At 47.8% G+C, this 21,261-nt stretch overlaps 1 protein-coding gene across 1 annotated transcript in view; it reads left to right on the plus strand.

Moving 5' to 3' along the window:
* The window catches only part of KIN (Kin17 DNA and RNA binding protein), a 21,720-nt gene extending 1,440 nt beyond the window's left edge, over positions 1 to 20,280 (plus strand). The window contains exons 2-13 of the mRNA XM_056847709.1: positions 3,787 to 3,881; positions 5,126 to 5,169; positions 5,276 to 5,398; positions 7,103 to 7,284; positions 9,864 to 9,912; positions 11,390 to 11,447; positions 12,533 to 12,659; positions 14,318 to 14,368; positions 15,317 to 15,385; positions 16,684 to 16,783; positions 17,556 to 17,656; positions 20,218 to 20,280. Of these exons, the coding sequence (XP_056703687.1) occupies positions 3,787 to 3,881; positions 5,126 to 5,169; positions 5,276 to 5,398; positions 7,103 to 7,284; positions 9,864 to 9,912; positions 11,390 to 11,447; positions 12,533 to 12,659; positions 14,318 to 14,368; positions 15,317 to 15,385; positions 16,684 to 16,783; positions 17,556 to 17,656; positions 20,218 to 20,280 (1,062 nt within the window). The remainder of the gene's footprint in view (positions 1 to 3,786; positions 3,882 to 5,125; positions 5,170 to 5,275; positions 5,399 to 7,102; positions 7,285 to 9,863; positions 9,913 to 11,389; positions 11,448 to 12,532; positions 12,660 to 14,317; positions 14,369 to 15,316; positions 15,386 to 16,683; positions 16,784 to 17,555; positions 17,657 to 20,217) is intronic.
* The last annotated feature ends 981 nt before the right edge of the window (positions 20,281 to 21,261 follow it).

Consider the following 21,261-nt stretch of genomic DNA (forward strand, 5'->3'; position numbering starts at 1 on the left):
ATGTGGTTGGGGAATAGGAAGAGGGGAAGGTTGTTGCCTTAAAGGTTTGCTTCTGGATTTCTTGGATTATGCAGTTAGCCATTATTGGAAACAAGTTGCTGGGGCTGGTGACATCTGTTCATATGGAGACAGGCAGGGTTATTTGAAGTAAGGTAGTGACCAGCAGGGGTAGTTTACTTAGTGGAATTTAGAACCAACTTTGAGCCCAATAGCGCATCAAAGTCTTAACAAATCTTTCCAGGGTATAAGCTGTCATGGCCCTGACCTGGATGGCCCAGGCTAGCCTGATCTCGTCAGATCTCAGAAGCTAAGCAGGGTTGGCCCTGGTTAGTACTTGGACAACCAAGGAATACCAGGGTCACTATTCAGAGTAAGACAGTGGCAGACCACCTCTGTTGGTTTCTTGCCTTGAAAGCCCTAGGGGATCATCATAAATCTGCTGCAACTTGACAGCACTTTACACACACACAAGAGGGCCATCGTGGTGTAGTGGTTGAGAGTGGTGGACTCCAATCTGGAGAACCACGTTTGATTCCCCACTCCACCACTTGAGCTGTGGACTCTAATCTGGTTTCCCTACTCCTCCACATGCAGCATGTTGGGTGACCTTGGGCTAGTCACAGTTCTCTCCAAACAAAGCCCCACCTGCCTCACAAGGTGTCTGTTGTGGGGAGGGGAAGGGAAGGCAATTGTAAGCTGCTTTGAAACTCCTTAAAGGTCAGGAAAAGTGGAGTATAAAAATGAACTCTTTTTCTGCGCACACACACAACCTTTCATGAGTCAAAGCTAGCTTCACCACCTGAAACTGTTGTGATGGAGGATCAGGGGGCTGATGTTGATCTTTGGGAAGAGCCTTTTATTCCAATGGGATCTAGAGTTACTACCATGGCTTTTATGGATGAATGAATGAATATTTATTAATACAGCACGAGCCAGACAACAATATATATAAACTCGTATAAAATACAAAATTAAAAGATGCCTGGGATATGCATAAAAATTCTACCTTATTATAACAATATAAAATTCCTTGCATGGCGAGAGGTTAAAAGATTAGTGTTCATTTAAGTTTCTGAGTCCCACTCGGCTTTTATGGATAGAAGTGTTGTGCCTTCAGATGGTGTCAAGAGATTATATTGTAATTTTGAGTTAAAATCCTGTATGTAAGTGTCTCAGGACCTGTCCTTGTGGAGCATAATTAGGCATCTGTATGAGGTTAGCTCTAGCCTCATGCAATTCAGCTGGCAACTGTCAGAATGTTACTTTGACAGGAGAAAATCTACATGGTGTCAATGGTAATAAATGTTTGACAGTTGGTGATCTAGATTGAAGGTTGGCCTAAGCCTGTTAACTCATCAAGAAAGTAATTAAGTAATTAGTGGGTAATTAACAATAGGGCCAGGTGTATATAAAGAGTAGAATCACAGCAGAAAGAGAGAGCTTGGTCTTGGCTTAGCTTTGATGTTGGCTGGGACCACACTTTGCGTGATTATCCCGAAAGAGGCCTGGGCTGTTACCACACTTGTATTCCCAGCAATGTATTAAGAGTTTGAAAATGTTATAAAAAATACTGTTCGCACTTTCTATGTATTCCCAGCGATGTATTAAGAGTTTGAAAATGTTATAAAAAATACTGTTCGCACTTTGTTTGGCCCCTTTAGCTGTGAAGGCATCTTCCAACCATTTATAAGCTGTGGTCCAAAAACCCTTTTAAAGTGATGTTTTTTATAACATTTTCAAACTCTTAATACATCGCTGGGAATACAAAGTGCAGTAACCCCCCTGGAGAACCAGAAGAGTTGGAAGAATTACCTTTTGGACTAAGCAAGGTAAGGAATTTTACTTCCAGGCTGAGCTGCTGAAGAGAGATGGTTGGGACTCTGTACCTGTTAAGCTGGAAGTTATCCTCAGGATTGATGGTGAGGAAGAGTTGAGGAGACTTGTTTTTGTAAATACCTTGCAGAGACTGCACATAGTTATTTTGTAAGTTTTATTTCATAAATAAACCCTTTTCTAAATTTGCTAAGTAAAGGCTTATGAGTGCTTGGAAGGTCAAGACTTCATAGTAATAGGAGGTGGCATCTAGGTATTTATGGAAACAGCGACCTCAGGAAGCCCTCAGTTGCCAGTGAGTAAGGGGCGAGGTCATCACAGATGGCAACAATCCAGCAACAGAAGATTTCCTTACCACTGCATCTTTGTGCCAGGGAACAAAGCTTCTGTTGAATTTCTGCTTCTGATACAACTGTAGCTCTGTTAGCAACAGGAGTGGCAATATAGCAATATGTGGTTTGAAGATGGGAAGTCTTAGATGGGCCTTTGTAATTGTGCAGAAGACTTCCAGAAAGAGGGAGACAGCAGGGGTTGGATTCTACAAGCTGGCTATGTTTACGCGTTGCAGAATAGATTTGTAGCATGCAGTGACAGTGTCTGCTGCTTATGTGTATGTATGTGTGAAAACTTCTCTAAGTAGAAAGAAGAGTCTAGGAAAACGTTTGTATTGCAAGTATATGATGTGAAGAGGCGGTCTGTCCAGGTTGTCGTGGTTTATTTCTGGTTGGATGTATTCTTTTGTCGTTTGTCAGTACAGGATTTTATAGTTGGTGCACAATTCACTCTCTCAGGATCATGGTTTTTCATTTTTTTAAAAATCAAGGCTTTGCAGAGGCACAGGCATGCAAAGCTATTTAGAAGATGGCGAAAGGTTGGTTTGTATACGCTGCTTTTCTCTACTTTTAAGGCAGGCGTGGGGAACGTCAGGCCTGGGGGGCATATAAGGCCCGCGAAATCATTTGGTCTGGCCCTTCGTGGGTCCTGGCAGATCTCTAGCTTAGAAGGATCTAAGATTGGTGATCCGCCCCCTTCCGGGGACAGGAATAGCCTCTATTCAAGGCAGATATGAGTTTGTTTTGCCGAGAAAAGGAACACCTCCCCCCAGTGCACCACTAGTTGGATGCCTGCCTGCTTGCCTGTGCCGGGGGGGGGGGGTCATCTGGGGCAGCTTGGGGTCTGGTTGGCTAATTTTTAAGTTGATAATTTTGGATGGCCCGCGAATGATGTTATAAATATCCAAATGGCCCTTGGCGGAAAAAAGGTTCCCCACCCCTGCTTTAAGGAGTCTCAAAGCAGCTTACAATCGCCTTCCCTCCCCCTCCCCACAACAGACACCTTGTTAGGTAGGTGGGGCAGAGAGATTTCAAAGAGAACCATGACTAACCCAAGGTGGTAAACAGGCTAACCCAAGGTGTAGGAGTGGGGAAACCAACAGGCTTCGTGTGTAGGAGTGGGGAAACCAACTCGGTTCTCCAGATCAGAGTCCACTGCTCATGTGGAGGAGTGGGGAATCAAACCTGGTTCTCCAGATTAGAGTCTGCCGCTCTTAACCACTGCACAACACGGGCTCTAGAAGCTTAAATTGTGCAAAAGTTGAGGCATGACTTTTGTTGGCAACACTTCCGCATCTCCCCCCTCCCTAACCACAATAAGCACGAACAAAATCAGTTCTCCCAAATAAACATGGAATTAAATCCCCTTTATTTATAAACAGAATTTGGCCTGTTGCTGCAGAATTTGCAATCCTTTAGCGAAGAATTATGTTTGTTTACCTATCGAATAAGCAAAGCCCTGGCAAATGATGACCCTGCTTTGCGGTTCTGTATATAAATGTCTGTTCTTGAAATATGTTGATAGTAAAATAAGTTTGCCTAACAACTTATTGCGGGTTTACAGTGCAGTTTGCCAGTTCTAGTGACCACAATCGTATTTTTTTATTGTTTATTTGTCTAGAATGGCTTTAAATGTCACTGCATGTCAGAATCTCACCAGAGACAGCTGCTGCTGGCGTCGGAAAACCCTCAGCAGTTCATGGATTACTTTTCAGAGTGAGTGCGACCAGTCTTTTGGCTTAGACTTTCCTCTTGCTTGTACGACGTTGGTATCTTTGGGGCAAAAAAAGTTAATTGTGATTCCCACCTGGGACTCGAGTTGGATTGAGCCCCTTTTATGTCTTTGTGGGAAATAGCCATTTTAAAAACAAAAAAAAAGAAACCTGCAAAAATTTATGCCTGCTTAAAAGACAGCCCTGCTTTCAGTGTGCGCATAGTATGAATAGACCTGCTTGTTCAGTGGAGAGAGCAGCCCTATTCAGATCTAAGGATCTGCCCTATAGTGGTGAAAATGATGTATGTGAGTTTGTAGTTCAGGCCTAGTGGCCACATTCAAATGACAAATACAACTGATCGTCGTACACGTCATCGAGAAGTACTAAATTTCTCTTATCGAGCACAGGAAGCAGCATTATCCATTGATCTATCCAGGTGAATTTCAGCTACTGTGACCGTAGGGATGCCAGCCTCCAGGCAGCACCTGGAGATCTCCCGCTATTACAACTGATTTCTAGATGACCAAGGTCAGTTCCCCTGGTGAAAATCGCTGCTTTGGAGGACGGACTTTATGACCTTGTACCCCGCTGAGGTCTCTGTCCTCCCCAGGCTCCACCTCCAAATCTCCAGGAGTTTTCCAACCTGGATCTGGCAGCCCAGCAGCCCTATCCCCTCCCCCCATCCTCTGCTGGTGTCCAGGGGGACCTGGTAACTCTATGTGACTGGCAGTTGCTTTCCCAGGTCTCAAAAAATTAGCTTTGTACATCCATCAACTGTGCTGAATGTTTCTGTAGCAATATCAGCACGATTGGAGACACACACATGAACACATGAAGCTGCCTTATACTGAATCAGACCCTCTGTCCATGAAAGTCAGTATTGTCTATTCAGACCGCCAGCAGCTCTCCATGGTCTCAGGCAGAGGTCTTTCACATCACCTACTTGCCTAGTCCCTTTAACTGGAGATGCCAGGGATTGAACCTGGGACCTTCTGCATGCCAAGCAGATGCTCTACCACTGACCCTCATGCTGCCTGTTTGTCTTATGAATAATTAAGTATCTTTAGCCTCTGTTGAAGAGTCTTGTGAAGCTAGTATCACTCTGATCTGATGAAGAGTTCTGTATAACTCACAAGCTAGCACATTTGTACACAAAAAGAAGCCATTGTTTCTTATTTTCTGAACATATGTTGTCTCAAACCTTTTTGCCACATTGCTGAAACTGTCCCTTTTTTGTTCCTTCAGGGAATTCCGGAATGATTTCTTAGAACTGCTCAGGAGACGATTTGGTAAATCCCTTTGTTGTAATGAAGCTTCGTTTGTTTCTAAGACAATCAAAAGTGTTTCCCTTTCAAGAGCAGATCTGCCTTTGATGACAATATTTTCTTGTTCTAGGAACAAAGAGAGTCCACAACAACATAGTGTACAATGAATATATAAGTCATCGGGAGCACATCCATATGAACGCCACCCAGTGGGAGACACTGACTGATTTTACCAAATGGCTGGGGAGAGAAGGTAATTTTATTTCCTGTAAGGCAATTTTATTTCCTGTAAGTTCTAGGATAAGTCCCTTCCAAAGAGGTATTTTGAATTGTTTTGCCAGTGAGAGGGACTGGGAACATTCCGATATTCCAAATTTCTCAGTTCCAAAGAGCTAGCGTGGTACAGGTTGAGTATCCTTGATCTGGAATTCCAATATCCAAAAGGCTCCAAAATGTTTTGAGTGCCCACAAAAAGTAATAAAATGTCATGTGTGCAGGCCAGTCGTGCCAACAGCAGGCTCCCCACGATGCCCCACACGCACAAAATTATTGAAAATATTGTATAAAATTACTTTCAGGCGATGTGTATAAGGTGTATATAAAACACACATGAATTTCGTGTTTAGACTTGGGTCCCGTCCCCAAGATATCTCATGATGTATATGCAAATAGATCACAAGGGGTAGCCGTGTTACTCTGTCTGTAGCAGTAGAAAAGAGCAAGAGTCCAGTAGCACCTTAAAGACTAACAAAATTTCATGAGTCACAGCTCACTTCTTCAGATATAGAAGAAGAAGAGTTGGCTTTTATATGGCGACTTTTTCTACCACTTAAGGAAGAATCAAACCAGCTTACAATCGCCTTCCCTCCCCCCCCCCCCAACAGACACCTTGGGAGGTAGGTGGGGCTGAGAGAGCCATGACTAGCCCAAGGTCACCCAGCTGGCTTCTTGTGTAGGAGTGGGGAAGCCAATCTAGTTCACCAGATTAGGATCCACCGCTCATGTGGAGGAGTGGGGAATCAAACCCAGTTCTCCAGGTCAGAGTCCAGACCACTGCACCACGCTGGCTCTTTATATAGCTAGAATGTGAGTCCATCTGTCCTTAAGTAGAGAAGAGTGAATTCGAACACCCACTGGTAATTGACATGCTATTGCCGTTGGGTGTTTGAATTCACTCTTCTCTACATAAGGATAGATAGAATCACATCTTAGCTGTATCTGAAGAAGCAAGCTGTGACTCATGAAAGCTCCTACCCTACCAGAAGTTTTGTTAGTCTTTAAGGTGCTACTGGACTCTTGCTCTTTTCTACTGCTAGGTATATGCAAATATTCCAAAATATGGAAAAAATCTGAAATACAGGACACTTCTGGTTCGAGCATTTCGGTTAAAGGATATTCAACCTGTAGTATTGTGGGTAGTGTATGGGACGCGGACCAGGAAGATATGGATTCAAATCCAGCCCAGCCGTGATGCAAACTGAGTGACATTGGGCCAGTCACCATATCATAGCTGAACCCAGGTCTACCCTGTCCTAACCCAGCGTATGATAAGGCCCCCTTGCTAAAACAAAGCAGATTTAGCTTGGGTCAGTGACTGGTGGAAGGCTGCCTCCTGAGAACCCTGTGAATGCTGACGTGAGTTCCCTGACCCAAGAATAACCTGGTGTAAATCTAATGAATAAATCAGTAATTGTAACTTTGCAAAGGTGAAATGACTAAGGGGCATGCCTAAGGCCACCTTGTACGTTTGTGCCGGAGGTAAGATTTGAACCGGGAACTCTGCGGCAACAGTAAACTGATAAATGTGCTACAGTTCGAGCCAGAATCTGGGTGCTTTTCGATCGAGAATGGGAAAGAGCAAGCGGAACTGCCCAGACCTTGATCCTTTCCGTTGTCTCTTTCCTCTTCCTCTTTCTGCCTCTCTCAAGACCGTAACAGTTGTGTTGTGGTTTTTAAGGCTTCTGCAAGGTGGACGAAACCCCCAAGGGCTGGTACATCCAGTACATCGACCGAGACCCCGAGACGATCCGCCGGCAGCAGGAGCAAGAGAAGAAGAAAAAGCAGGACTTGGACGATGAGGAGAAGACAGCCAGGTTCATCGAAGAGCAAGTCCGGAGAGGCCTGGAAGGGAAGGACCAGGTGGGGCCCGGCCTCGTGAGTCGGATTCTGGCCACGGACATCCTCATGTCTAATTAGCATGGTGTAGTGGTTACGAACGGCAGAGTCTAATCTGGTGAACCAGTTTGGTTTCTCTGCTCCTCCACATGAAGCCAGCTAGGTGACCTTGGGCTAGTCACAGTTCTCTCCGAGCTCTCTCAGCCTCACCTACCGCAAAAGGTGTCGTGGGGAGAGGAAGGGAAGGTGACTGTAAGCTGGGTTGAGTCTTCTTAAAAAGGTAGAGAAAATTGGGGTATAAAAACTAGCTCTCCTTCTCCTCCCCCTCCTTCTCCTTCAAAGAGTCTCAAAGTGACTTACAATCACCTTCCCTTCCCCACAATGGACCCTTTGTGAGGTTGGTGGGGCTGAGAGAGTTTGGAGAGAACTGTGACTAGCCCAAGGTCATCCAGCATGCTTAATATGGAGGAGTGGGGGAATAGAACCCGGTTCTCCAGATTAGAGTCTGCCACTCTTAACCACTACACCACGCTGGCTTTCAGAGTAGTGAACATGATTCCTTTTTAGCACAGGCAGGCTCAGAGATATGCTCCTTCCCTGGGAAAGCTCTCATTTTTTTTCTTTTTTTCATATATTCCCCCATCCCCAGCCCACCCCATCTTCACTTTTTCCTACTGGCTTGGGGTTAAACATGGAACTTTTCAGCATGCAGAGCAGGCGCCCTGCCGCTGAGCCTTGGTCCCATCCCTAGAAGAAGGACAGGATAAAAATATATCAGTAGAGGCATCCAGCGTGGTGTAGTGGTTAAAGTGTGGGACTAGGATCTGGAAAACCCAATATCGAATCCCCACTCTGCCATGGAAGCTTGAGGAAGAAGAGTTGGTTTTTATATGCCGACTTTCTCTACCACTTAAGGGAGAATCAAACCAGCTTGCAATCACCTTCCCTTCCCCTCCCCACAACAGACACCCGGAGAGGTAGGTGGGGCTGAGAGAGCTCTAAGAGAGCTGTGACTGGCCCAAGGTCACCCAGCTGGCTTCACGTGTAGGAGTGGGGAAACCAAGCCGGTTCACCAGATTAGCCTCTGCCTCTCATGTGGAGTGGGGAATCGAACTCCATTCTCCTGGCCAGAATCCACCTCTTCAAATGCCTGCTCTTAACCACTATACCACGCTGGCTCTCCTGGCTGGCTTGCTGGGTGGCCTTGGGCCAGTCACACTCAGCCTCAACCCCGTCAACTATTTGGATGGGAGACCATCAAGGAATACCAGGGTCCTGATGCAGAGGCAGGCAATGGCAAACCACCTCTGAGCTCTAATGTCCATAAAAGGCTTTCGCCTTCGACTTCACCTCTGAGCATCTCTTGCTTTGAAACCCCTACGGCAGGGATGGGGAACCTCAGGCCCGGGGGCCGCATACGGCCCCCGAGGACATTTTTTGTGGCCCTCGGGAGCTCCGGGGCCCTGCCGCAGAGGCACAGCACAGGGCAGCCCTCCCTGAGGGTGTTCCTGGGGCCACGGCTTGCAGGGGCTCTGCGGCACCCTTTGGATTGCCTCTCGCCGACTGATGGCTGTTGGTCGGTGAGAGGAGGGGGAGGGACGCTTCCCCCAAGGCTGCCCCCTATAGCCGCAGCGTGCAGGAACGCGGGGCACACTGTAAGCCCCTCTTGCTGCCTGTCGGCTGTTGAGCAGTGAGAGGGGGGGGAAAGAGGCCCGTGTCTACCGATGGCAGAGCATGCACGCAGGAGCAGATCGGGCTTCGGGGGGCCTTTTGTGGACTCTGGGGGGGGAGGGCATGGAGCCTGGGTCCAGGTCGCGGGGGCCGGCGTGTGTGTTTGTGGGGGGGGGGAAGGCTTTTCTCTCTCCCTCTCTTTCTGTCTCTTTCTTTGTCTGTCTCCCTCCGTCCTTTTCTTTCTCCCCCTCTTTCCATTTCTTTCTCCCTCTCTCCCTTTTCCTCTTTCTCTGTTTTCCTTCCTTCCTCCCTTGCCGATCGACCGCGGGCTGTGCCCCCCTGGCGCCTCGTTTGCTCGGGCCCACCGCTAGTTGCCCTCCTGCCTGGGAGGGGGGAGGACTGGGGGCGCCCTCCAGGCCTTCTCTGCATGGCCTCCCCTGTGGTTGCCAACCTCCAGGTGGTGGCTGGAGACCTGGCAACCCTAGCCTCTCCACCCCCCCCCCACCGGGAGATCTACACCTGGTGTGGCCCCTCGAATGATGTTATAAATGTGCAAATGGCCCTTGGCAGGAAAAAGGTTCCCCACCCCTGCCCTACGGGGTCACCGTGAGTCAGTTGTGACTTGATGGCAAAAAATTAAATAAATGCAGTTGTATGTTTTTGGTTCTGTTTGCACTGTTTTCTAATTCTGTAATCCTGCTGCAATTGCATTGCTTCTTGGAGGCTTCCCTTTGGATTTCCTGGCTTAGATGCTCAGCTGTCTTGGGTCTCTCTGCCTTTTGCCCCTCTCCTTTGACTGACGACTGTCAGTATTCTTGGCATCTATGGCAACCTCAGTGGTGGCCAGCAGGGCTGTTTTTGACCCTCTCCCTTATGCCAACCATGGCGAAAGCTCTCCCAAGCCCTGACGTTGCTTTAATGCTCTCTTGCAGGAAACACCAGTCTTCACGGAACTAAACAGAGAAAACGACGAAGAGAAAGGTATGGAGATGTGTAATGCTGTGCAGTGCTGGACATCTGGAGAGGTGTTTGTGATCTGTCAAGACAATTCAGAACCCTACAGTCATGTGCAGGGTCCTTATTGTTCTCATTTTGCAGATAAAACTAGTGTGGTGTAGTGATTAGAGTGTCAGACTAGGATCTGGGAGACCCCAGGTTCGAATCCCTGCTCTGCCATGGAAGCTTGCCGGGGGCCCTCGGGCCAGTCACTCTCAGCCTAACCTACCTCACAGGGTTGTTGTGAGGATTCGAGGGGGAGAAGGGAACCATCAGTACCTCCTTGGAGGAAGGCAGGACTAAACATCTGCTGGACAGATTGTCACAACAGCCTGTGGAGTAGGTTAGGCTAACAGAGAGAGTGACTAGACCAGGGTCAATGAGAGATCATGCATTATCTTTGTGGTGATCTTGTAAGGGTGGTTGGGCGAACACAGACTTCTTCAGAGTTATCTGGTGAGTTTTAGGGCTGAGCCGGAATTTGAATATAGGTCTTCCGACCCTGAAGGGAATTGCAGAAGGTCCTGGGTTCAGTCCCTGGCATCTCCAGTTAAAACATCCCTAACGGGTGTTGGGCAAAACCTTTCTTTCTCCGAGACATTGCGCAGTCTCTGTGCAAGTCGGAAATACTCATCTAGGGGCACGTTCACACATGCTGAAGAATTCACTTTCAATCCACTTTCAATGCACTTTAGCGATCGTTTGCAAGTGGATTTCGCTGTCTCCCACAGTAAAACCCAACTGCAAAGTGGATTGAAAGTGCATTCAGCATGTGTGAAAGCACCCTACAGACCAGTGGTCTGATTCTGCATTTTTATCTCCTTCATTTTGAACCTATTAATTCTGGAAAACGCTCTCCTTTTGCTTCAGCAAGCTGCGCCATGTCAGTTAGAGATCTTTAGATATAGGAAAGCATTCACTCTTGCCTGATGCCAAGCTCTTCTCTCGGCGGTTGTGGATGGGAGATATAGAAAGGTTCCCCTGGAGGATATGTCCCTGTGCTTTAAATTAAAACAACAGAGCATGTCCTACTGCGCTGTCCATTATATCAAGAGGTTCGATCTAAGTTTATCTCCCCCTGGCTTAGTTGGCATCCCAGCCATTCAGGTCAGGAGCAAACTAAAATGTTGCTTATAGACAAAAATCCACAGGTTACAGTAGGAATGGCTAAGTTTTGTGCAGCGGCCTGTAGAATCCGCCAGACACTGCTGAGAACACCGGTGTGTCAGTAATTTTAATGGGTAGTTTATATAGTTTGCAAAGAGTCTAAACAACTTTTTTTTACTATTTGTATTAACCTGTGGGTAGAGCGTTTTAATGGTAAATTGTGAAGAGCTGGTCTGGTCTGTGACTGTTTTTAGTAAAGATTGATTGGAGCTGTGCCCCGAACAAAGCAAATTATGCTACCGCCCCTTGAATATCTGGGCTGTAAATAAACAAGAGTTTTCCTTTATTCTTTTAGTGGTGTTTAATTTGAACAAAGGAGCCAGTACGTCCACAGCAACACACCCAAAGCCCAGGTTAGTGCTTCTCCGTTTGCCCCAGTTCCTGGCCTGCTGGTGCTTCAGCTGTTTGCTTTCTCTCCCTGCACCACTGTTTGCCATGCAGCGGCCTGATCTGCTTCCGTGTTTTTGTGCCCCTTCCATATGCGTCTGTGGGGTTTGCCCAGGAACCAATCGATTCATCTTGGAGTCTAGATCCTTCCTTCCTCCCTTCCTCCCTCCCTCCGTCTATATTTCTTTCTTTATCTCTTTCTTCCCTCCCTCCTTCCTTCCTTCATAAGAACATAAGAAAAGCCCTGCTGGATCAGACCAAGGCCCATCAAGTCCAGCAGTCTGTTCACACAGTGGCCAACCAGGTGCCTCTAGGGAGCCCCCAAACAACTGCAGCAGCACCATCCTGCCTGTGCTCCACAGCACTTAAGATAATAGGCATGCTCCTCTGATCCTGGAGAGAATAGGCATGCATCATGACTAATATCCATTTTTACTAGTAGCCATGAATATCCCATAATAGTAGAACACTGGAGGGCGAGAGATTCAAAACAGATAAAATGAAATATTTTTTCACACAACGCATAGTTAAATTGTGGAACTCCCTGCCCCAGGATGTGGTGATGGCTGCCAGGTTGGAGGGCTTTAAGAGGGGAGTGGACATATTCATGGAGGAGAGGGGTATTCATAACTATTAGTTAGAATGGATACTAGTCATGCTGCATACCTATTCTCTAGTATCAGAAGCATGCCTATTGTTTTGGGTGCGGTGGAACACAGGCAGCATGGTGCTGCTGCACTCGTCTTGTTTGTGGCTTTCTAGAGGCACCTGGTTGACCACTGTGTGAACAGACTGCTGGACTTGATGGGCCTTGGTCTGATCCAGCAGGGTCTTCCGTCCGTCCGTCTGTCTTTCTTAGTTTTAAAAGTTTTATTTCAATACACGAAACAAACACAAACATAAGGGGTTACCGCACTTGTATTCCCAGTGATGTATTAAGAGTTTGAAAATGTTATAAAAAATACTGTTTGCACTTTGGCCCCTTTGTGACCTCTTTGCCTTCCTAGAAAGGCCTGCAGCAGATGTAGTAACCCGCACCCTCTTTCTGCAGTTTGTTTGGACCCAGCGGGCTGAAGACGGCAGGAACAGTGCCGACAGTCAAGCGGAAAGAAACGTTTTCTGCCTCAGGGCAATCTAAAGAAAAGAAGAGGAAGACAGCGCTGGATGAGATCATAGAGGTAGCGTGAGAAGCTTTCTCTCCCCCTCCCCGGAATCCTATTTAGTACATCTTTCTCCCGCCTTCAAGGAGCATAGAATAGCACACACGATTCCCCCTTCTTCTGTTTTTTATCCCCACAACACCCCTGTGATGTCAGTTAGGCTGGCAGACAGGCCCAAGGTCACCCAGCAAGCTTTGTGGCAGTGTGATAACATAGAGTTACCAGGTCCCTCTTCACTACCAACGGGAGGTTATTGGGGCAGAGATATTCAGAGGTGGTTTGCCATTGGCTGCCTCTACATTAGGGTTGCCAGATCCCTCTTCACCACCGGCGGGAGGTTTTTGGGGCGGAGTCTGAGGAGGACGGGGTTTGGGGAGGGACTTCAATGCTGTAGAGTCCAATGGCCAAAGCGGCCATTTTCTCCAGGTGAACTGATCTCTATTACCTGGAGATCCATTGTACTAGCAGGAGATCTATAACTACTACCTGGAGGTTGGCAACTCTATCTGTACAGGCTGCCTGTCTAGATGGGGGTCCATTTTGTTTTCTCCATGGCCATTTTGTTTTCAAGAATATAGGCCATAGAAGCAGACTCTATCTAATGACGCAGCCTCCTGTCTTGTAGTCTAGCTCCATTTAAAAGCTACCAAGGGGCTAACAGCTGAGGTTTGGCTCCTCCTCCTGTGGCAGCCATTTTGGGTTTGGCTCCTCCCCCTGTGGAAGCCATTTTGGGGTGGCACTCACCACCCTCATAACCCAAAGGTGCCCCAGGCATAAGAATGGAGCAATGATTGTGTAGTCTCGGTTTTATGGTGGTGACCTTTTTTATGGGTCTCTTGGCTAACGGGGATCTGGCCTGGCTGTCGCTGACATTCTTTTCTTTTTCAGTCACAAATAGTGATAGTTTGAGAACTATTAAGCATTAAGTTTTAGCCTTGTAAGGGAAGATAGCTTGGGAAGCAGTGGGTTTATAGCTAATAGATTTATCTGAAAATGAACTCCCTGAAAGACGAATTATTTTGCATGTAAGAGAATGTATGTGAATGGAAGATGTATGTTTGTTTGTAAAATTTGAATAAAAAATTATAAAAATTAGGGGGGGGGGGGAAATCCATTTCAAACAATTTTCCCTGCCTTTTTAGCTTGTGACATTTGCCCCAAGTAGGGTTGCCAGGTCCCACTTTTCCTCCGGCGGGAGGCTTTCTTGTTCTAAACCGGAAGTGCCGCCTCGCAAAGGGCCTTTACCTCTTAGTTTGAGTGGTAAAGCGGCCCTTTACCACTCAAACTAAGAGGTATAAGGCCCCTCGCGAGGCTGAACTTCCGGTTCTAAACCGGAAGTGCCACGTGCAGTATGCACGCGTGCATGCACGTTTGCCTGCCGACCCTCAGGTGGTCAGCGGGCAGAGGGGGCAATTGCCGGGGGTTTGCCCGCCACCAGCGGGCACCTGGCAACCCTAGCCCCAAGCCATACTTCAGTTTGTTTGATTTGCGACTGAACCGTTTTGGTCTTCTTTCCTGTTATTATGGTTGTGAATTTTATAGTGTAGCTGGTGACGTAACTGTTTTGTGCTTGTTTCTGTCTGAGCTGTGATTTTTTTGAGTCTGAGTTAGTTGTTTGCTGCGACTTTGAGTCGATGCAATAAAAGTATTTTATTCAGTCTTCTTTCCTCCCTCAGTTAGAAGAAGAGAAGAAAAAATCGGCTCGGACCGACTACTGGCTACAGCCCGTAAGTGTTCCGGTGATCATTACAGGTTGAGTATCCCTTATCCGTACGGCTTGGGACCAGAAGTGGTCCATATTTGTGATCTTTCCGTATATTGGAATATTTTGGATTTTTTGCATATACATAGTTTTATATGCCAATTTTCTCTACCACTTAAGAAAGAATCAAGCCGGCTTACAATCGCCTTCCCCTCCCCACAGCAGGCACCCTGTGAGGTAGGCAGGACTGTGACCCCACCTGTCTATTATTCTTATTGTTTCAATTTAATACCCCGCTCTCTCCGGCTGAGACCTGGCTCAGAGTGGCTTACAGGAGAGTAATAATCCGTTTAATCAACAAAACCATTAAAACAGCATTTCAAATAGCCCTAAAGTTGTAAAAACCAATTATCCTAAAACTACTTAGGCGCCTCTAGGTGTAAAAAGTTTTAACTAGGTGAGCAGATGGATTAAGATACAACAGTGAGGGTTGGGAGGCCAGCAATCATAGATAGGAAACCGTAGCTGGCCTCAACCATAAGCCTGGCAGAACAGCTCTGTTTTAAAGGCCCTGCGGAACTCTTTGAGGTCCCGCAGGGCCCTGGTCTCACTCAAGAAGCTATTCCAACAGGCAGGGCCAGGGCTGAAAAAGCCCTGGCCCTGGTCAAGGCCAGCCGGACATTCCTCGGGCCGGGGACCACCAAATGATTGGTAGTAACTGAATGAAGAGTCCTCCGGGGAACATACCAGGAGAGGCGGTCCCGCAGATACGAAGGTAGTCGGCCACTGCCTGCCTCTGCATAGCAACCCTGGATTTCCTTGGTGGGCTCCCATCCAGGTATTAGCCAGAGCCGACCCTGCTTAGCTTTCAACATCTGACGAGCTCAAGCTAGCCTGGGCCGTCCAGGTCAGGGCATATGAGATCTACTCTAACATGAAGGTCTCCTCTGTTCCCTCTCTTTCTCTCTTCCAGGAAATTGTGGTCAAAATCATAACAAAGAAGCTTGGCGAGAAATACCATAAAAAGAAGGCTGTTATTAAGGTGAATTCCTTTGCTGTTTCTCTGTCGATGAGCCAGTTGCCAAAGCCAAAGGGGGGACATTATGGATTTGGCGAAAGCAGTTGGACTCCATTAAGCAGGACACCCTCTGGGTGTCGTGACTTGGGAAGAGGTTAGATGGCCATCTGTCAGCAATGCTGATTCTATGACCTTAGGCAGATCATGAAAGGGAGGGCATCTTGGTTATCTTCTGGGCATGGAGTAGGGGTCACTGGGGTGTGGGTGGGAGGTAGTTGTGAATTTCCTGCATTGTTCAGGGGGTTGGACTAGATGACCCTGGTTGTCCCTTCCAACTCTGATTCTATTCATTTATTTAGACATTTGGGTCCCAATGGGGACCCGAAGCAGCTGATAACGTCCCTCTCCCCTTCCTTCATTCAGCCTTGCAACAACTACCCTGTGAGGTAGGTTAGACTGAGAGAGTAATGAACCGAAGGTCACACAGCGATCTACCATAGTTAGGGGATTTGAACCCGGGTCTCCCGGATCCTTGTCTGATACTCTTAACTACTACACCATGCTTGCTGGGCCCCGAGGTCCAGTTTTAAACCAGCAGGGGCTGGGTTCAAATCCACTTTCAAGCTGTGGGCTTGGAGAAACTGCTTCACTTTCCGGGTTTGACAGCATAGTCCTGTATAGACTTACTCCATTCTAAGACTTAAAATCAGTGAGCTTACACTGTAGAAGCAGAAGAAAAGTTGGTTTTTATATCCTGCTTTTTCTCTACCTTTAAGTAGTCTCAAAGTGGCCTACAGTGGCCTTACCTTCCCCTCCCCACAACACACCTTGTGAGATAGTTCAGAGAGAACTGTGACTGGCCCAAAGTCACTCAGCAGGCTTTAGGTGGAGGAGTGGGGAAAACAACCCGGTTCACCAGATTAGAGTCCGCCGCTCACATGGAGGGCTTCTGTCCCTCTCCCACACACGTGCAAGACAGTACCTGACAAAGGGTTAAATTGTGGAACTCCCTGCCCCAGGATGTGGGGATGGCTGCCAACTTGGAAGGCTTTAAGAGAGGTGTGGGCATGTTCATGGAGGAGAGGGCTATCCTTGTCAAAATGAATACTAGTCATGATGTATACCTGTTCTCCATAGTATAGAGGAGCATGCCTATTATATTGGGTGCTGTGGAACACAGGCAGGATAATGCCGTTGCAGCCGTCTTGCTTGTGTGCTTCCTAGAGGCACCTGGTTGACCACTGGATTTGATGGATTTGATCCTGCAGGGGCTTTTCTTCTTATGGTTTATTTTCCTTCAATAAATGGTGTGTGTTCGACAGGAAGTGATCAACAAATATACAGCAGTTGTCAAGATGCTTGATTCCGGGGACAAATTGAAGCTCGACCAGACCCATCTGGAGACAGTGATTCCAGCCCCAGGTAAGCCATCTTGCAAGACGGGTGGAGGTAGAGGACGAGTCACTCTGGTACCTTTTTGGTGTGAGACTAAAATACTTTTGCATTATGCAAATGCCTTATACCAGGGGCCCATAACCTTTTTGAGCCTGGAGGCACCTTTGGAATTCTCACCCAGGGTGGCAGACGCAGCCACAAAATGGCTGCCCCAGGAGACAAAGCCATGCGCACTGGAGTCTGAGTCATGTACACAGAAGAAGCCCCAGTGCAGGGGAAAAGGGGGTTGGTAATTTTTTTAAAAAAATACACTGGAAAAGAGAAGTGGAAGAATAAAACCAACATTGTAGTGGCAGCTGCTACTGAATAGTGTAGAGAGCCAGAGTGGTGTGGTGGTTAAAGGCATCGGTTTGGAGCGGCGGACTCTAATCTGGTGAACTGGCTTGGTCTCCCCACTCCTATACATGAAGCCTGCTGGGTGACCTTGGACTAGTCACAGTTCTCTCAGAACTCTCAGTCCCACCTACCTCACAAGGTGTCTATTGGGAGAGGAAGGGAAGGGTGATTGTAAGCTGGTTTGATTCTTAAGTGGTAGAGAAAGCCGGCATATAAAAACCAACTGTCCTCCTCCTCCTCTTCCTCCTCCTTTTTTCAGCCAATCTGAAGCCCCGCTGTTTATGTCCAATGGCTTGCTTTATATTTTTATATTATTTTAATTATAAGCTGCCCCAAGTAGGAGTCTGAACAGGCGGCGTAGCGGTATTACAATTAAATTATGTTCCGTCATTACGTGTTTCAGGCAAAAAGGTGCTGGTTTTAAATGGCAGCTACCGAGGAAGTGAAGCGACTCTGGAATGCATAAACGAGAAAACATTTTCGGCCACGATACTCATCGAGTCTGTAAGTTATTCTGGTTGTCCTACAGTGCAGGTTTTGCCAATGAAGCTTCTCTTTAGATGTATTTGAAGTATCAACGAGAGATTAAAGTGTTCTTCTCCCCTTCCCCGCAACAGCCTCTCGTGCTTTCGGGAGGGACTGTGGGTCAGTGGCAGAGTGTCCGCTTGGCATGCGGAAGGTCCCAGGTTCAATCCCCAGCACCTCCAGTTCAAAGGACCAGGCAGTAGGGGATGTGAAAGGCCTCTGCCTGAGACCCTGGAGAGCGGCTGCCAGTCTGAGTAGACAATACTGACTGTAATGGGCCTAGGGTTTGATTCAGTATAAGGCAGCTTCATGTGTATGCTCTCTCGGGCCAGCCTCTGGCTCAGTGGTAGAGCCTCTTCTTGGCATGTAGAAGGTCCCAGGTTCAATCCCTGGCATCTCCAGTTAAAGGGACTAGGCATGTAGGTGATGTGAAAGACCCCTGCCTGGGACCCGAGAGCCTCTGCCAGTCTGAGTAGACGATACTGACTTGATGGACCAAGGGTCTGATTCAGTATAAGGCAGCTTCATGTGACGCTGGGCTGAGCACCAGGTGAGACATCTCTCTGTTGTGCCTGAAGAATAATTCCGCGCATCTCAAAAATCCTGTGTGCTCTTACTATTCTGTTGTTTTTTATTTTATTTGCTTAATATTTGCATTGCCAGGCAGGAGATCTCGTGCTATTATAACTGATCTCCAGGCGATAAGAGATCAGTTCTCCTGGAGAAAATGGCCACTTTCGCAATCAGACTCTATGGCATTGAAGTCCCTCCCCTAAACCCTGCCCTCCTCAGGCTCTGCCCCCCAGATCTCCAGATATTTCCCAACCTGGAGCTGGCAACCCTGTTTATTTATTTATTTTCTTAAATTTCTAGCCCGCCCTCTCCCAGCCGAAACCAGACTCAGGGCCCCTCTTTTCTCCCCAACGGCAGCCCAAGGCGGCTTATGCCGCTCTTCCATTTTATCCTCACAACAGCCCTGCAAGGTGGGTTGGGCCGAGGTTGTGTGACTAGCCCGAGGTCACCCAGCAGGCATCCATGGCAGAGTGGGGATTCGAACCTGGGGTCTCCCAGATCCTAGTCTGACATTCTAGCCACCTCATAGCCATGTTAGTCTGAAGTAGCTAGAAAGGACAGGAGTCCCGTGATACCTTAAATACTAATGAAATCTACTCCAGCAGGCATGGTGGTGAGTCAGAGCTCACTTCATCCGGTGCAAGCTGACTTCCTTAATATATTATATGTCACCTTTCTTTCACTGTGGAGCTCAAATTGACATGCGTGGGGGCAGTTCACAGGAAGTCTCCCACCCATGAAGCTGCCTTATACTGAATCAGACCTTGTGTCCGTCTAGGTCAGTATCATCTGCTCAGACTGGCAGTGTCTCTCCAGGATCTCAGGCAGAGGTCTTTCACATCACCAACTACCTGGAGATGCCGGGGATTGAACCTGGGACCTTCTGCATGCAAAGCAGTCATGGCCCCTCCAGGCACAGCCCTGCTTAGGTTTACCCCACGTGGCTTGAGACTGTACCCTCTCCTTAATTTGGGCATAGTAAATATTATCAGTTAGTCAAATGGGTTTCCCATAGCAATCCGGAAAGCAGCAAAATCAGGCCACACAGAATCCGGGGGTGGGAGGGCGGTTCTGGCCATTCAGGGGGACTCCCCAGATATGCAGACCCATAGGACTTGTGTTGAATAATCTGAAGTAAAACAAAATCCCAGGTGGCCTAGGGAAACCTGAGCATCTTCCAAGAGATATGGAATGTTGAGAGCCAGTGTGGCATAGTGGTTAAGAGCGGTGGGCTCCAATCTGGAGAACCCGGGTTGGTTTTCCTGCTCCTCCACATGAAGCCAGATGGATGACCTTGGGCCAGTCACAGTTCTCTCTGAACTCTCTCGGCCCCACCTACCTCACAGGGTGTCTGTTATGGGGGAGTGGGGAATCAAACCTGGTTCTCCAGATCAAACTCCACCGCTCCAAACCACGACACAATGCTGGCTCCTCTGAGCATCAGGTGAGGTGGTTACTCTTACCAGCAGGAGGCTGTTGTGTCATAGTGCAGACTGGACTTGGAGGTTCCTTTCAAGTTCAACGCTATGATTCTTAGACAGGGGAGGGGCTACAGCTTAGTGGCAGAGTATCTGCTTGGCATGTAGAAGGTCCCAGGTTTCCTTAGGGCAGGGGTGGGGAACCTTTTTGCTGCCAAGGGTCATTTGGATATTTATAACATCGTTCGCGGTCCATACAAAATTATCAACTTAAAAATTAGCCTGCTATGTTTGGTCAAACATTTAACCAAGAGGCACGACCGGAGACGGCTCCGAGTGTCTGCCATGTAGAGTGACTCACTTTTGAGCTCTCCTGTCCCCAGCTGGGCCCAAGAGATTCAGGCAAGGCAGCATCCTTCTGAGCTAGAGATCTGCCAGGACCCATGAAGGGCCAGACCAAATAATTCCACTGGCCTTATACGGCCCCCGGGCCTGACGTTCCCCACCCCTGCCTTAGGGTTTCCCTTCTTATTTTCTGATCTCCTCTAGGGTCCCCTACAGGGACGCCGAGTGGAAGGCGTGCCGTACGAAGACATCTCCAAACGGGCATGAGCAGCCAATGCTGATGGACTCTCGAAAAGTATCTGGCTTCAAGAAGCCCCAGTCTATGACCACTACTGCGCCGGCGCTGGAGTTTTAAAATCTGACTGCTCAAGCAAGCAAGCGGAGTCTTTTTTTTTTTTTTTTAAAGCAATCTTGGACAAGAGATTTCTTGCTGTCTAAGCCACTTCCGAACTCTGTGATGTTTTGATATTTAATAGTATTCGTTCCAGCTCACTTAAACCGGGCGATTTCCTTATGTTAAGCGTAATACGTTGCCCGCTATAAAAGCCCCTTTCAAAGGCTTTTTTGGAACTCTTGGTAACTTGCATTTCTCGCGGTTGCACCAAAAATTGGCGCTGAAGCTTCACAGGTGAGTAGCAAGGGGCATTTCTCACCAGCAAGCTTGGGCTTTTCACTTCGTTTCCCGTCTCTCTCTCCCCCCTGCAAATGCTACACTTAATTTTTACAACGACGACCTTGTGAGGGTGGGTTAGCCTGATAGATTTTGACAGGCCCAAGTTTACCTGGGATTCGGTGGTTGAGCGAGGGATTCGAACCCGGTCTTCCCAGGTCCTTGTCCTACCCTCTAACCCAGGGGTACCAAACTCAGTTGTTACGAGGTTCCAGAGGTGACATAAATGTCACTTGGTCGGGCCATGCCTTGCCGGCCCAGATCTAGAGTGTTGGGGTGGCTGGCTCGCGGGCCAAAGAAGAGCTCTCCAGGGGCCCGATCCGGGCCCCGGGTCTTATGTTTGACACCCCCTGCCCTAACCGCTACGCCATGCCATCCCTCGCTCAAGGATTCTGTGAACTCTGCCACAACCGCACAGCATACACAAGCCTTTTAATCGTTTTTTAATTGCATTGTTTAAGTTACATTTCAAAACACGGTATAACGTCCAGTACACAGAACTACCTTTATAATGCGCCTGGCTTAAGTTTAAAAGTGACCGATGTTGGTACATCAGCTGCTGTTCTGCCCCCCCGCCC

The sequence above is a fragment of the Euleptes europaea genome, chromosome 3 (genome assembly GCF_029931775.1).
Source record: "Euleptes europaea isolate rEulEur1 chromosome 3, rEulEur1.hap1, whole genome shotgun sequence".
Taxonomy (NCBI): Eukaryota; Metazoa; Chordata; class Lepidosauria; order Squamata; family Sphaerodactylidae; genus Euleptes; species Euleptes europaea.